Raw genomic sequence first — 15,538 nt, 5'->3', positions numbered from 1 at the left:
TGGTTGGTATAAGTATCCCTTCATCTCTACCCTATGAATACACAACTGTTAATTTTAAGTGGCATGACTGCTGGAAGAAAACGTGCCTGCAACCTAGTAGGATTCCCTACTCGACGCTGTTATGTCAAAGAAACCAAATACTTCAAACGTGCATTTGTGATCTTTTAGGTATTGTTTGTATGTCTGGTGGCTTGACCAGACTAAGCACCCTAAGCACTAAGCACCCCCCAGCTGCTTGCTCACTCTTCCACTCCTCCTGCCCAGCAGGGTGGGGACAGATTGGGAAGAACAAAAGTTAAAAAACACGTGGGTTGAGATACAGACAGTTTTTTAAGTGAAGCAAAATTGTGTGTGCAAGCAAAGCAAAATGAGGGATTCATTCATTACTTCCCAGTGGCAGGCACATGTTTAGCCACATCTCATAAAGCTGGGCTTCATCACAGGTAACAGTTCTTGGGATGACAAATGCAGTAGCAGCAAACATCCTTCCTCTTCCTACTTTTCTTGAGCTTTTATTGCAGAGCATGACTTAATGTGAAATGGAATATACTTTTGGTCAATTTGTGTCAGCTGTCCCAGCTGTATTTCCTTCCCAACATCACGTGCATTTCCCTTGAGAGCGAAATGGAGAAGGCCCTGATGCTGTGCATGCAACACTCAGCAGTAACGAAAAGACTGCTGTGTTATCAGCAGTCTGTGAAGCACCCTTAGTCTGTGAAGCACCTCCATTAACTGCTTACCGAGTTAATTCAGCCTGTGACTTGGGCTCCATTTCTTACAGTGGTTACTCAGGCCAGGAGACGCAGAAGCAGCAGGTTGTGCTGAGTTGTTGGGCACTAAAGCCAGCCCAGGTTGGGTCACTGGGCACATGCCCAGCTCTTTATAAGGCTCATCATCCATTGGTGGAGGTGGTAATTCCTGTAACATACAGCTCAGTTCATGGGTTACAGCAATTTAATAATATACCCATTACAGTACCACTAAGAGGAAGGGAGAATGGTGTGTCTTTTATCCTTTCTCATAAATTCTACCGCAGGCATTAGGAAATCTTCCTAGTGAGCTAAAAAAAAAAAAAAAAAAAAAAAAAAAAAAAACGCTATTCCTGAAAAAGTCTTAGGTACTTCTTATTTTGTTTTGTAAGCCAAGTGATAAGAAGAGCCTGAAGATATGATAGCTAGTACTTGTGAATTCCAGCCTATAAAAGAGGAAGTCAGAAGTAGAATTAGCTCCTCCTACCTCTCTACTTTTTCTTCATATTAAAGCATTAAGATAGTACTCAATCTTTGAATCTGTCTATGTAGGTCTGTTATTCTACCATATCAAACTCAGGGTTGTTTGACTCTAAGATCAGGTTAGACCTTGCCTATCAAACACTTTTAATGTATCTTCCTGCAATATCTGTTTTGTGATTTTGCCAACTTTAAAGGCTTCTGCGCTGTACCTCCTGCAGGCAGCTCTATTCCGTCATGCAGAATGTCTCCTACCAATACAGTGTTATTTTTTCACAGGGTTCATGAATTTGCTTTACATGTATCAGAAACAGAAAATATAATAGCCATGCATTAGGTCTGAAATATGTGGTTGGTACTTCTAAAATAAAAATCATGTTATGCTTCTTTGGTAGCTGAGAAATTGCAGAATTGTCTGTTATGTTTCTGTCAATCTGTGCAGCCAGATTTTTCCTCATTTAGAATTACAGTAATACAAGAAAACTGAGAAATCCTCAAATGTTATAATGTCTTAAGCTTTTTCTCTTTTTGTTCAATAGTCCAGAATCACATTAGTATGCATTTTAGCATGACCTATTCTGTAAGTATTAATTATTCTGTTCATGCCTTTTATTTTGTATAGCCAAAGGCTACTGCAAGTGAGCGAGCCATTGCAAGACTTGCAACACACCCCCTCTTGAAACACAAAATTGCTGAACTTAAAGGTATGACACAGTGTATTAACTTGCATGCGACTTAGTAGCTTGCAGATGTGTTCCCTTGTTCATGTTAATTCCTGATATGAACAACCAGTATAAAAAGAAAAGTGTATCAGCACCTATAGCTACCTCAACTGGTTGCAGTGGAGCAAGTGTCACAAGCTTGTAGTTATATGTGCTGTCTGAAATAGGCTTGTACGTGACAGGACGTCACATGGCATGTAAGATACAAAGTATAGTACAAACAGGGCTCTTAATGGAATTCCAAAAATTGAATAGATGTAATGGACAATCTCTAAATAAAATAAGACTGAACTGGCAGAATAATAACAAGCAGATACAAAGGTAAAAGGAGCATTTCAGCTGGGATTTCAAAGGTAGCTAAAAGGTTCTGCCAGTTACTCCCTTAGACTTTCTGGTAAACTGCCTATAGATTCCCTATGGAATCTTTCCTGGTTCTTCAGAATATCTCCTGTGCTCTTTAAACTCAAATTTTCGAACTAAAAACAATGTTAAAAAGGGTCAAGTCCTAGTAATAACAACACGGAATTATTTCATTAATAACAGACCATGTCAACTACCCATTTAATTATATCCAATGAAATTAATATTTATTAGCAGTTTTTACATGCAAAATAACATCCCAAACAATTAAAAACCGTGATTATAAGCTGAAGATGAGTTCACAGTTAAACCTAGTTTCAAAAACAGCAAATTAGTTGGTTTTCCTCACTTGTTTGTGCTGTAGCCTAAGACATTATTTGTCTCAGCTGTTCAGTTAAAGATTGATAAGGACGTTCAAATAATGTTTACTCAATACAATAAATTTAACTTGCAAAAATGTTTTATTTTATTAAAATAACTTACATGCTTAACTTACATAGCTGCAACAAATGACCTTTCTTCTTCTCCTCTTATAGCTGCTGTAAAAGCGTTTAAGGATGCAAGACAGGACCCAAACAAAGCCAGTCCTGCAAAAAAGGATACACCAGAAGCACAGCCTAAATCAGGACAACATTCCATTAGCAGTTTGGATGAACGAGTACTTAAACCAGATCAAAAAAAGCAAGGATGTGAACCCAAAACAAAAATGGACATGAAAATACAGACTAACGGAGGGGCTGAAGAACTCGGTGACAGTGAATCTGAACAGAAAATTATGGAAATGGAGAGAACATGCAGTCCAAAAGAGTTTTCATTTAAGACAGTGGAAAGGCCACAATTGACTCAGAATAAAACAGGAGATAAACTTGGCAATAAAAAAAGGAAAGAAAATATGAATATGAACAAATTAACTGCAAAGAAAAAAACAATTAGTAATGATAGTGACCTGGAACAAAATAGTGAAGAGGAGTACTTTGATGATAGTACTGAAGAGAGGTTTTATAACCAGACATCAGATTCTGACAGTGATAGCAGTGACGATTTCTTCATTGGCAAAGTAAAAAGAAAGAAAAAAATAACGGCAGCTAGTGATCTTTCTTTAGTAAAAGATAAGAATAAGCCTCAGGAAAATCTACTGAACAAAGAAAAGAACACAGGATCTAGGACAGTGCAAGATTTGATCGTAGAAGAAGAAAAGTCCAGTACAAAAGCAAAGAAGCTAGAATCAGTGTTCTGCAGTTCTTTGTCTACTACCTCCAATCAGAAATCCCAAAACAGAGGAAGGTAAACCTATTCCTATTGCTTTGTAATTCATTTCCTCCCTCCTTCCCAGTAATGTAATTTTTTCTGATTTTTAGTAGCTGTTACTAAACAAGAATTTCAGCCCATTACAGCTTTTTTTGCCTAAACTACTCTTAAGTCTTCTTGTGCTTTATTGATACTTAAGGTATTTTTTATATTCATACAGGCACTGATTTACATTTAGCATTCCTAACTAGTATTGCATCCAAATCAAATCAGTGTGGAATACTTCTGGTTTTAGTCATTTATTAACAAAGAGGAAAAACTATATGTGGTTTTTACTGTTATGCTTGAAATGTCATTGCACAAGTGTTTTGGTGATGATGATTCTTTATTTGTGTTTATCATCTTACAAGTTTCTTGAAAAGTCATTAATTATGTTTTTGTTTTTAGAAATACTAAAGACCAGCCTCTCCAAAACAGAAGAACAGGTATGTATTACTGATTAAGTTGTAGAAATAAAAACATCTTGAGATTTTCTTGCCTCTGCAGTCAAATTATGCTAGTCTTAATTGTGGCATGTATTTTAACAATTTTAACATTATTTTTTTGTTTTAAATTGTTAAAATTGTCAGTTTTTTTAGCTTTCATTTTTATTTCTGGATGTTATTTGCTATGTCCTATCTTTGATTATTAAAAATACTTAAAGTAATACATAGGAAAATGTACACAGTACATAGTAGTTTACACAGAAAAATGCTTTTCTGTCTGTTTACATTGAGCAGTTAATGCTACCTGTGCCCAGGTAATGGTAAGTGCAATCGGATGGTATTATGGTGTTTAACACATAGTTTACCTTGTGAGTAATCATTTAACTTCTTCAATATTTTATTCCATTTATAGTATGTGGTTCCATTTTGGAATTCTTCAAGTCAAGGGTATCATTTCAGTCCTTCTGAGTTTTATTGTGTAATTCCTGATTGATTTGTTGTGAAGAAAAAGTTGAGATTGTGCTGAATATTTGCACAAATTTACAGTGTGGTCGGTAATAATAAATTTTAACTATATGCAGTCTACCAAGTGACAATTTACTGGGCTGCAAGATGAGAAAATCTTGCTTGTGAGCATTCAGGTGAATGTATGCCCCATGGCTCATTAATAAATTCTTGAAAATGTCTATAATCTCAAAGTAGTTTTAGCACATTTTTATGAAGGTTTGTGCTGTACTTAATGTTTCATGTTGTACTTCTCACACAGCTCTTTTCAAAAAGGAACCACAGCTCAAAAAGCAACCATTTGCAAAAGGTTCGGGTCTTAAATGTGACAGTAAGAAACCGTGTTTGGAGCAGCCTCTTCATCCTTCATGGGAAGCAAGCAAGAGACGTCGGGAACAAATATCTCAAATTACAGCATTCCAAGGAAAAAAGATTAAATTTGATGACTAGACTGTATATAAATTGAGATTTTAAAATATGGTTCTTGTAAATTTGCATCCTGTGGTACTTTCTTATGAAGTAACAACCATTGTTTGAACACTTTTTCTCTGTGGTAAGGATGGAAATCAGACTAGAAATCTTTACTGAGATAAAATTTTACATGTCTCCAAATTCATGCATTTTTAAGTCACGTTTAGGTGTCTTTATAAATTATTTTTACTAAACCTTCCTTGTTCTTTGCAGTCTATAAAAAAGCATTGTCATTAGATTGCTTCCTTTACTGAGCGTGCTGTCTGTTGACTAAGGTATGGGCGTTGGTTTGGGAGTTGGTTTATAAGTCCTGTTACATAATGCCACCATGTATGAAATACATCCTAATGTGACTGAATGGGCTAGGAACACCCTTTGTGCTTTGTAGGAGTAGTACAGACTCTCTGGAGCATTGTTTTTGTAAAAATGTACTTCTAACTGCTTGAGGGCTTGTATTTCAGGTGAGAGGTGAGAATATAAAATACCTCTTTTGAAGTGCTAATCTTAGGACTATATTATCAAATACATCTTGGGTGAGAAGAAAAGATCTCTTAAACATGAATAGACTTTACAAATTCATGGATGTATCAGGTATCTCAAAAATCCACTCTGTAATGCACGTGATACCAAAATTTCCAGATAGCAATAAAATATTGGCCTGTTAAATTGCAATCTTTGTCATTTCTTGATTACATGGCTGGTCTGAAAAACTGAAAAAAAGTGTCTTTAATATTCCTGTCCTGGAGGTTGTATCTGGGTGGTTCACTAGGTCTGTCTCCATTTGTACAATTAGAAGTCATCCTTAGTATTTGATACAGCTGATATTTAAGCAAATCGAATGTATATAAAAAAGTAGTGTTAGACAAATGTATTTAGTTATTTCTCATAGAACGCTGAAAAACTGAAAGCCTTAGTCTTGGCAGACTAAGAAACATTTGGCTTTTAAGTGGCATTCTCAATTTTGGAGTTCTTTTGATTGGGATATGAGATAAAATCTTCACAGTATTTTTCTTCAGGGTCTTTTCCTACTGCTTAATTGGAACAAGTTCTGAATTTATAGTTAATCTTTAATGGTGATGTTTATTTAAATATAGTTATCTTTCATAATCTTGTAGCAAGTTAATCCAGAAACTTGATAAATGACTACTATGGGTGGGAGATGATGTACTGTATAAGTCCTGTGGCATTTTTTAATGCCTGAGAATAACCTAGTATCACATCAAAGGGCCATCTAGCCTAGCATCTACAACAGTAATCAAAAAAAGGCATGCTTTAAGTATAGAGATGGAGGAAGCAGGCAGTGCTACGTTATCCAAACATTCACCCAACTTGCAGTTTTACAGCTCAGGGACTTACTAAGATATGGTAATTTATTGTGTTTGATAATCCTTAATGAATTTCTCTTCTGCAAGTTTGTCTACTGTAAAATCCATGTGAACTTGTGCAGCCTCTAATCTTTTACGTTGTAGAAGTCCTTCCTATGTATTTTACTCTAAGAAAAAACAATCTCTTTTTCTGTGTCTTAAGCAGTGACTTACTGGGTTTATTAAATGTTCTCAACTCCTGTATTAGAAGGCACAATGAACAATTAATTCACCCTTTCAATGCTACTTATCATAGAGAGGGTGGATGTTAGAGAAAGGTTGCTTATCCTAACATCTGGATATTATCTGAATGGATGTTGCTTATCTCCACTTTAGTAAGGCTTTTGATGCACTCTTAATATCCTTATAGATAAACTGAGGTAATATGGACGAGGTAAATGGAAAGTGAGATGAATCAAAAACTGGCTAAACTGCTGAGCTCCAAAGGCTTTGATCAGGAGAAAGCCCATACAACTGGAAGACAGGTAACTAGTGGTGTCCCCAGGGTTCAGTACTGAAGTCAATAGTCACAGAATCATAGAATATCCCGAGTTGGAAGGGACCCATGAGGATCATCAAGTCCAACTCCTGGCACTGCATAGGTCTACCTGAAAGTTTAGACCATGTTACTAAGTGCACAGTCCGATTGCTTCTTAAATTCAGACAGGCTTGCTGCAGTGACTACGTCCCTGGGGAGCCTGTTCCAGTGTGCAACCACCCTCTCAGTGAAGAACCTCTTCCTTATGTCCAGCCTAAACTTCCCCTGCCTCAGCTTAACACTGTTCCCACAGATCCTATCACTGCTGATTACAAAGAATAGGTCAGCACCTGCCCCTCCAGTCCCCCTCACAAGAAACTTGTAGACCGCGATGAGGTGCCCCCTCAGCCTCCTTTTCTCCAGGCTGAACAGGCCCAGTGCTCTCAGTTGCTCCTAATAGGTCTTCCCGTCTAGACCCTTCACCATCTTCGTCGCCCTCCTCTGGACACTCTCCAACAGTTTCATGTCCTTTTTGTACTGTGGTGCCCAGAACTGCACACAGTACTTGAGGTGAGGCCGCAGCAGTGCAGAGTAGAGCAGGACAATCACCTCCTTCGACTGACTAGCAATGCTGTGGTTTATGCACCCCAGGTTATGGTTGGCCCTCCTGGCTGCCAGGGCACACTGCTGGCTCATATTCAGTTTGCTATCAACCACAACATCCAGAGACCTCTCTGCGGGGCTGCTCTCCAGCATCTCATTGCCCAGTCTGTATGTATAGCCAGGGTTGCCCAGTCCCAGGTGCAGGACCCGGCACTTGCCTTTGTTAAACTTCATGTGACTGGTGACTGCCCCGCTCTCCAATCTGTCCAGGTCTCTGCAAGGCCTTTCCACCCTCATACGAGTTCACAACTCCTCCAAGTTTGGTGTCATCAGCAAATTTGCTCAAAACACCTTCTAGTCCTACATCCAAATCATTTATAAAGTCATTGAAGAGGACTGGCCCTAAAATGGAGCCTTGAGGGACCCCACTAGTGACCATCCACCAGCCAGATGTGGCCCCATTTACCACAACCCTTTGAGCCCTGCGCATCAGCTCACCCACTGTATGATGTTTTTGTTAAGTTGTACACTGGACATTTCGTCCAGTAGGATCCTATGGGAAACCATGTCAAAAGCCTTGCTAAAGTCCAAAAAGATCACATCAGTTGGTTTCCCTTGGTCAACTAGATGGGTGATCTTATCCTAAAAGGAAATCAAATTTGTTAGGCATGACTTACCCCTCATGAACCCATGTTGGCTGGGACCAATGACTGCATTGACCCCCAGGTATGCTTCAGTAACTTCAAGGATCATCTTCTCCATAATTTTACCAGGCACTGACATGACACTGACAGGCCTGTAATTGCTAGGGTCTTCTTTCTTGCCCTTCTTGAAAATTGGCACAACATTTACCAGCTTCCAGTCTACCGGGACCTCTCCAGATTCCCAGATTGAAAATTTCCAGATTGAAAAATAATTGAGAGAGGTCCCGCAATGATGTCAGCCAGCTCTTTAAGCACCCTGGGATGAATCCCATCTGGACCCATGGACTTGTTTGGATCCAGGTGGACCAGCAAATCCTGCACATGTTCAGGGTTGGTTGGGAGTTTATCATTCCCACCATCATGGTCCTCCAGCTCAGGGCACCCTGGGTCCCGAAGCCCATCATGAGTGTTGAAGACAGAGGCGAAGAAGGTATTAAACTTCTCTGCTTTGCCTTTGTCATTGTCTGTGAGGAGACCTTCCCCATCAAGTAGCAGACCTGTTTTCTTTGGCTCTCCTTTTTCTGTTCACATACCTTAAAAAAAAAAAAAAAGAAAAAAGAAAAAAAACTTTTTTGTTGTCTCCCACAGACATGGCCAGCTCTAGTTGGGCTTTGACCACACGAATTTTCTCCCTACAAACACTAACAGCATCCCTGTATTCCTTCCTCATCGCCTGACCCTCCCTCCAGCAGTCATACACTTTCTTTTTTCACCTAAGTTCCAGTAAAAGATCCCTGGGCAGTCAGGCTGGCCTTCTGCCCTGCCTGCCTGACTTCCGATATTTAGGAATTGCCTGATCTAGTGCTTTTAGGAGGCAGTGCTTAGAGACCAGCACTGATGGATGCCAATGCCTTCAAAAGCAGTTTCCCAGGGGACCTTGCTGACTAGTTCCCTGAGCAGCCTGAAGTCTGCTTTCCCCATATCCAGGGCTGAAGTTTTGATGGCTGTTTTCCTTCTGTCACCATAAATTTTAAGCTCAGTATTTAACAGCTTTGTTAATGACCTGGATGATGGGACAGAGCACGCCTTCAACAAATTTACAGAAATTACAGAACTGGGAGGAGCGGCATGTTAGCCAGGTGGTTGTGCTGCCATGCAGAGACGTGGACAGGATGGAGAAATGGTCAGAGGGAAAGTTTAAACCTCGTGAAGTTTGGGAAGGGCAAATGCAAAGCCCTGCCCCTGGTGAATCACAGAATCACAGAATCACAGAATTTCTAGGTTGGAAGAGACCTCAAGATCATCGAGTCCAACCTCTGACCTAACGCTAACAGTCCCCACTAAACCATTTCCCTAAGCTCTACATCTAAACGTCTTTTGAAGACCTCCAGGGATGGTGACTCCACCACTTCCCTGGGCAGCCTGTTCCAGTGCCTCACAACCCTTTCAGTGAAGAAGTTCTTCCTAACATCTAACCTAAAACTCCCCTGGCTCAACTTTAGCCCATTCCCCCTCGTCCTGTCACCAGGCACGTGGGAGAACAGACCAACCCCCACCTTGCTACAGCCTCCCTTGAGGTACCTAAAAAGAGCGATAAGGTCACCCCTGAGCCTCCTCTTCTCCAGGCTGAACAAGCCCAGCTCCCTCAGCCGCTCCTCGTAGGACTTGTTCTCCAGGCCCCTCACCAGCTTCGTCGCCCTTCTCTGCACCCGCTCAAGCACCTCGATGTCCTTCTTGTAGCGAGGGGCCCAAAACTAAACACAGTACTCGAGGTGCGGCCTCACCAGAGCTGAGTACAGGGGGACGATCACCTCCCTAGCCCTGCTGGTCACACTGTTCCTGATACAGGCCAGGATGCCGTTGGCTTTCTTGGCCACCTGAGTACACTGCTGGCTCATATTCAGCCGACTATCAACCATCACTCCCAGGTCCTTCTCTGCCTGGCAGCTCTCCAACCACTCATCTCCCAGCCTGTAGCTCTGCTTGGGGTTATTGCGCCCCAGGTGCAGGACCCGGCACTTGGCCTTGTTGAACTTCATGCAGTTGACCTCAGCCCATCGGTCCAGCCTATTCAGATCCTCCTGCAGAGCTTTCCTACCCTCAAGCAGATCGACACACGCACCTAACTTGGTGTCATCTGCAAACTTACTGAGGGTGCATTCAATGCCCTCGTCCAGATCATCGATGAAGATATTAAAGAGGACCGGCCCCAGCACCGAGCCCTGGTGAATGCCACTAGTGACTGGCCTCCAACTGGACTTGGCTCCATTCACCACGACTCTTTGGGCCCGGCTATCCAGCCAGTTTCTAACCCAACGAAGCGTGCGCCAGTCCAAGCCAAGAGCAGCCAGTTTCTTGAGGAGAATGCTGTGGGAGACGGTGAGCACAAGCACTGTACATTAGTCTGTGATGGGTGCTGACTGCCTGGAAAGCAGCTTGCAGGAAAGGACCCAGGTGTCTGGTGGACACCAGCAGAGCATGAGCCAGGAATGCATCCCAACAGCAGAGAAGACCAGTAGCCTTCTGGGCTGCTTTGTTTTCCTGAGTTGCATTGCTTTTGAATTTGAAACTCAGATAACTTTCCATTTCCCAGTGCTCTTCGAGAGGCAGGAGACCTTTTCTCCATTAACACCAGTGACAGGACCCGCGGGAACGGGGTTAAGCTGAGGCAGGAGAAATTTAGGCTGGACGTCAGGAGGGGGTTCTTCACAGAGAGGGTGGTTGCACACTGGAACAGGCTCCCCAGGGAAGTGGTCACTGCACCGAGCCTGTCTGAATTTAAGAAGAGATTGGACTGTGCACTTGGTCACATGGTCTGAACTTTTGGGTAGACCTGTGCGGTGTCAAGAGTTGGACTTGATGATCCTTAAGGGTCCCTTCCAACTCAGGATATTCTATGATTCTATGATTCTATGATTCTTTGTTGTTGCTGTTTCTAATGTACCACATAGAATGACTTTAAACTTAAGGCCAGAAAAATAAAACATGAAAACATAAAAGCCTGTGTATTGTGTTTTTGTAGAGAAGGATCAGCTTTTGTAGAAAACGCCTTGCATTTACCTGCCACATAGCAAACTCTTGTAGTTTTCCAGATGCAAATGCTAGTCCTGAATGCTTACAATAAACAAATGAATACATAATCCTCGCTGAATGCTAGTCCAAACAAATGTTTGACATGTGACTTCTCTGATTCCAGTAAAAGGCAGTAAAATGCTAGAAAAATTTCTTTTGTTAGCTGTCATCAGTTATAATACAATTTTTCATGGACAGCTTATCTTTCTTTGAGTAGATGAGAACCATATTTTAATAGTTGACTTACATTAAAGACTAAAAAGTTAGAGTGCAAATAGTTTGAAAAAAATGTTTAAGAAGCATATGTTCTAAAATGCTTGTTTGTATGTGTTGAGAGATCTAGGAGCGTTAGTTTATCTTGGCATTGGAGCAAGTTTCTTACCAAATTCTTACAGCTGTAATTTGTGGCCATAGAGTTCTTCTTGAAGGAAACCTAGTTTATCAAAACATCTCTTTTTTCCTCTTCAGAAACACTTCTGAAATACCTTCAAGCTTCTACTCAAAAAAAAAAAATAATAATAATAAAAAATAAAAAGTAAATAAATCAAAAGCTGTGAAAAAAAAAGACGTGCTGAACATGAATGAGAGAAGAGAGATTAGGTTATTGGCATTGCTTCATATCTTAATTAATTGTTGCTACTGGTACTTAGTGACTCACCTGGATCACAGCCTTCATGTGCTAAGCACTGCACAAATGAGCAGTGATGGTTAAAACTTGATAATATTTATAATGTGCAACTGGGTGATTTCTATGAACTGATAAACTCAGTGAACATGCCTGGAGCTTGTTGATAAAAGTTAGAACATTTTTTCTTCATTATGACAGCATAACATTTTCAGTATATAATATTGCTTGTATCTGTAACATTGTTTCAACATAGACCTCTCACAAAGTATTACAAATCTATTTTCATAGCGATATGTAAAGTTATTTTATTCTGTGATGATTAGATTAAGAAACCTGGAGAACCATGCTTTCCACTTCAGTACCATACCATTGGCGAAATGTTCTCAGCCTGGGTTTGTCAGATACTCCTAGACTGCTTTTAGGTGCACAATGTTTTCACTTCAAACTTCCTGACAAAACAATCTCAGATTTCACTATCTTTAAAAAGATTCAGTGTTAGTTTTGAATATATTAAAAGGGAATAAAAGAGGGAAAAAAATCAAAAAAACACAGCTGTGAAATTGATAGCACCAGTTTGAAAATTTCCAAACAGGCATAAAAAATTTGTCATCAATTTTATATGAACAAGTTAGATTTAGGGCCAAAATTAAAATCTTAACTGAAAGTTTGGGGCTATTTGCTAGTTGTAGGCTGGTGACAGATCATTTTGTGATACTAGGCAGGTGAGTTAATGTGAAAATGAGAGATGAGTGATAGTGGATGGAAATGATATTTTCAATAAATCTGAATATTCTTACTACAATAGTTGGATGTATAATTGTTTTGACTGCATTCCTGTACTTGCATGGAGTTCTGTGCTCTGTGGATAGCACTTGCAGGGATTCCTAGTTAGAAGCTCTTAGCTCTAAACCATATAGCATAGAAATAATATTGTTAAATAAATTTTGGAAACACCACCACAACATTGTTTAAATCTGAAATAATTCTACATTTACGTGTGTGTGTTTTTTTTAAAGATACTACATCATTTTTATCTCCATTTACCCAGGGTCAAGAACACCATCGCTGATATTTCAGTGCTTGGAGGCCTCTTACTAGAGTGAACAATTCAGTATTCCTAACCATGTTCTGAATTAATCCCTCAGCAAAGGGAATGGAGATGTTTTGTAATTCATCCTATTTAATCAGCTTAGCATACAGATTGAAGAGGCAGCGGAATGTTGGTTTGTATTCAGAAAACGTAAATAAAGGATAAAATGTTTTTGGAGTAACTGAGTGTTAAATGTGTTAAGTCAATTGTATAGAGTACATTGACTATCTGTGACAGACTGCTCATACATTCTTTCCATATGAGCAAAGTTTTTGGTGCAAAAATTCCAAAACTGGTTTCTAAGCTCCAGTTCCTTCAGAGACAGCTTGTTTGGTACGGAAATCTTTAACAACATGGGCTGTATCCAGATGAACCATATCTTATCCTATTATGCCTTCACTTGTTAAGCTTTTGTGTAGTGTGAGGGGTAATTTATCATCCCTTGCATCTTTTGATTTCTTTTTATCTGGGCATGACATTTTTTTCTGAGACCATGTCAGAGCAACATGGTCTTCCCCATTTTCTTGTCATATAAGACATGCACATGCACACAACTTTCACTGAAGCTTACTCATTATAGTTGGATGTGGCCTATGATAAATTCTTCCATTAAGCATAAAACTTAGACAAATAGAACGCTTGAAAAATTTTATTCAAGTCATTTTCACATAAATTTGCAACCATAATACGGGCATGTAACACAAGAATATGAAAGTGCAATAAAGAATACAAAGCTAGTGTCTGAATATTATAAATAAGAGCTCTTCAGATAAAGATGCAAGGTTTTTTGAAATTAAGACTCTTGGAAGAGAAGTGAAGAAAATAATGAAAACTTAAAAAAAAAAAGTTGCAAAAACAAGTGGCATTTCACTGAATCTGTAGCAATTAGTTGCATAATAAAAACCTCCTCATAGCATACTTTTTGGTTTTAATTCAAGTTAAAACCTTTCAGCACCTTTTATGATTTGGAGAAAATGAAAATGCCATATCAGCATAAATGTGAGACACAGGATAAACCACCTTTTGATGTCTCATTTATGAAATTCACCATGCTGGTCTGAATGAGTACAAAACAATGCATAAATGACAAAGAAGGTACATTTTGGTGTTTGTACCCATTCAACATGGCATAGTAAACTCTGGAGCAGAGAGAAAAACGAGTAGACTTACTAACACAAAAACATCATCTACACAATATGTTGGTTCAGATGGTGACCAATCTGTCATTTTTGTTACACTTTTGTCTAGAAATATGCAAATACCAAATATATTTCAGGATTAAAAAAAAAATATAACGAACCCCTTCTGTAATGAGTCTGGTACATGGTACGTTCCTTATGTGCAGTTTTTATCTAAAGACCTGAAATGTGGGAGGCAATTGCTTCACACATATACTAAACATTTTGTCTTTTCAAAGATCTGAGACTACATTACAACAATTTTATACTGGATTTCTCACAAAATTTGTCTGATACTGCTCCCACTGAGACCAATGGTAGATCCCTTTCAAAGACGATAGAAATAAGCCCAATGTCTTGTAAAAAATGATTCAAAAACATAATTTGCTTTATAAAATAAGGTTTTATCAAACATTTTTTATAAACGTTTTTCAGCAAAAATGCACGTAATTTCTTAAATATATTCCAGTATGAAAACAGTCAGTTAAGATGTCTGGGACAAAACTGCAGAGCCAAGATACTAAAAATTCTGGTTGGCGCTCCCCTAATTAAAAATGCTTCTACACATGCTATTTGATCAACTCTTCTACTGCATTGTGATTAGCTGTAGTTAAATAGGGTAAGTTAAAGTCATATTTCTTCTTTTTTTTTTTAATCCTAAAATCTCTTGCTTTTCTGAATAGACTGTTCATGTTATCTTCAGCAATGTTTGTGCTATCGTATATTACTGTCACGTTCCTTAACACACACTTTAAAACAAGTAAAAATATTTTGCTACGGAAAAGAGCTACATCCCTGTAGCCACAATATCCCCAATACTCAAAGTTATGGCGTTCGACACCTTTCCAAACCAGGCCGTTCCCATTGAAAGGTCTAAGTCCAGTACTAAAACTTGCTCCACCTACACAGATGCTTAACCTTCTCTGGCTTCTTGCTGACTTCAGTGGAGTTCTGCAAGTAGTTTGGGTATAGACATGCGAGCAGGTGACTGCCTAGAAAGCTGAGGGAGAAATTCCTCAGCTGCTCTGTGTCCAGTTAGTTTCTTGTCCCACATTCAGTGTCAGGCACAATGAGGTAAGAGCACACAACCTCTTACCAGGAAGCAGTCTGTGCCCACAGCTTAGCTTCCATTACAGTAGTAGCTTGTGTGTCCACTGCCCAAGCTGCTATCAGGACCTTCACCCCAGTTCTAACCTAAGTTTCTAGAAAGGTGAATGCACTTGCATCCCTTAAACCCTAGTCTTAAAAACTCTTTGAGCTGAGATTTCAGAAGCCTGAGCTTTAATCAGGCCCTCACTTTGCAGACACATGTAATAAATGGCTTTCTAATAAACCTAGTTTCCAAATTTTGCTCCTGTTCGCTGCCCATACTGGTGACTGATTGCTAAAATGGATCTCTGAACAAACTAAAAGGGACCTGCAGTCTAAACTGTATTCAGGACACACTTCAAACTTGGGGTAG

The 15,538-nt window shown here is 39.4% G+C and overlaps 1 protein-coding gene across 1 annotated transcript in view; it reads left to right on the top strand.

The window, feature by feature from the left end:
- Nucleotides 1-5,674, top strand: part of SRFBP1 (serum response factor binding protein 1) — a 75,140-nt gene extending 69,466 nt beyond the window's left edge. Inside the window, exons 5-8 of the mRNA XM_084304939.1 lie at nt 1,852-1,933; nt 2,848-3,595; nt 4,007-4,044; nt 4,811-5,674. Coding sequence (XP_084161065.1) covers nt 1,852-1,933; nt 2,848-3,595; nt 4,007-4,044; nt 4,811-4,998 — 1,056 coding nt within the window. The 3' untranslated portion in view covers nt 4,999-5,674. The remainder of the gene's footprint in view (nt 1-1,851; nt 1,934-2,847; nt 3,596-4,006; nt 4,045-4,810) is intronic.
- Nucleotides 5,675-15,538: the final 9,864 nt, after the last annotated feature.

Source organism: Netta rufina, assembly GCF_964035555.1.
Source record: "Netta rufina genome assembly, chromosome: Z".
Classification (NCBI taxonomy): domain Eukaryota; kingdom Metazoa; phylum Chordata; class Aves; order Anseriformes; family Anatidae; genus Netta; species Netta rufina.
The sequence above is the reverse complement of the archived record's forward strand: the minus strand, read 5'-3'. Positions and strand labels throughout refer to the sequence as shown.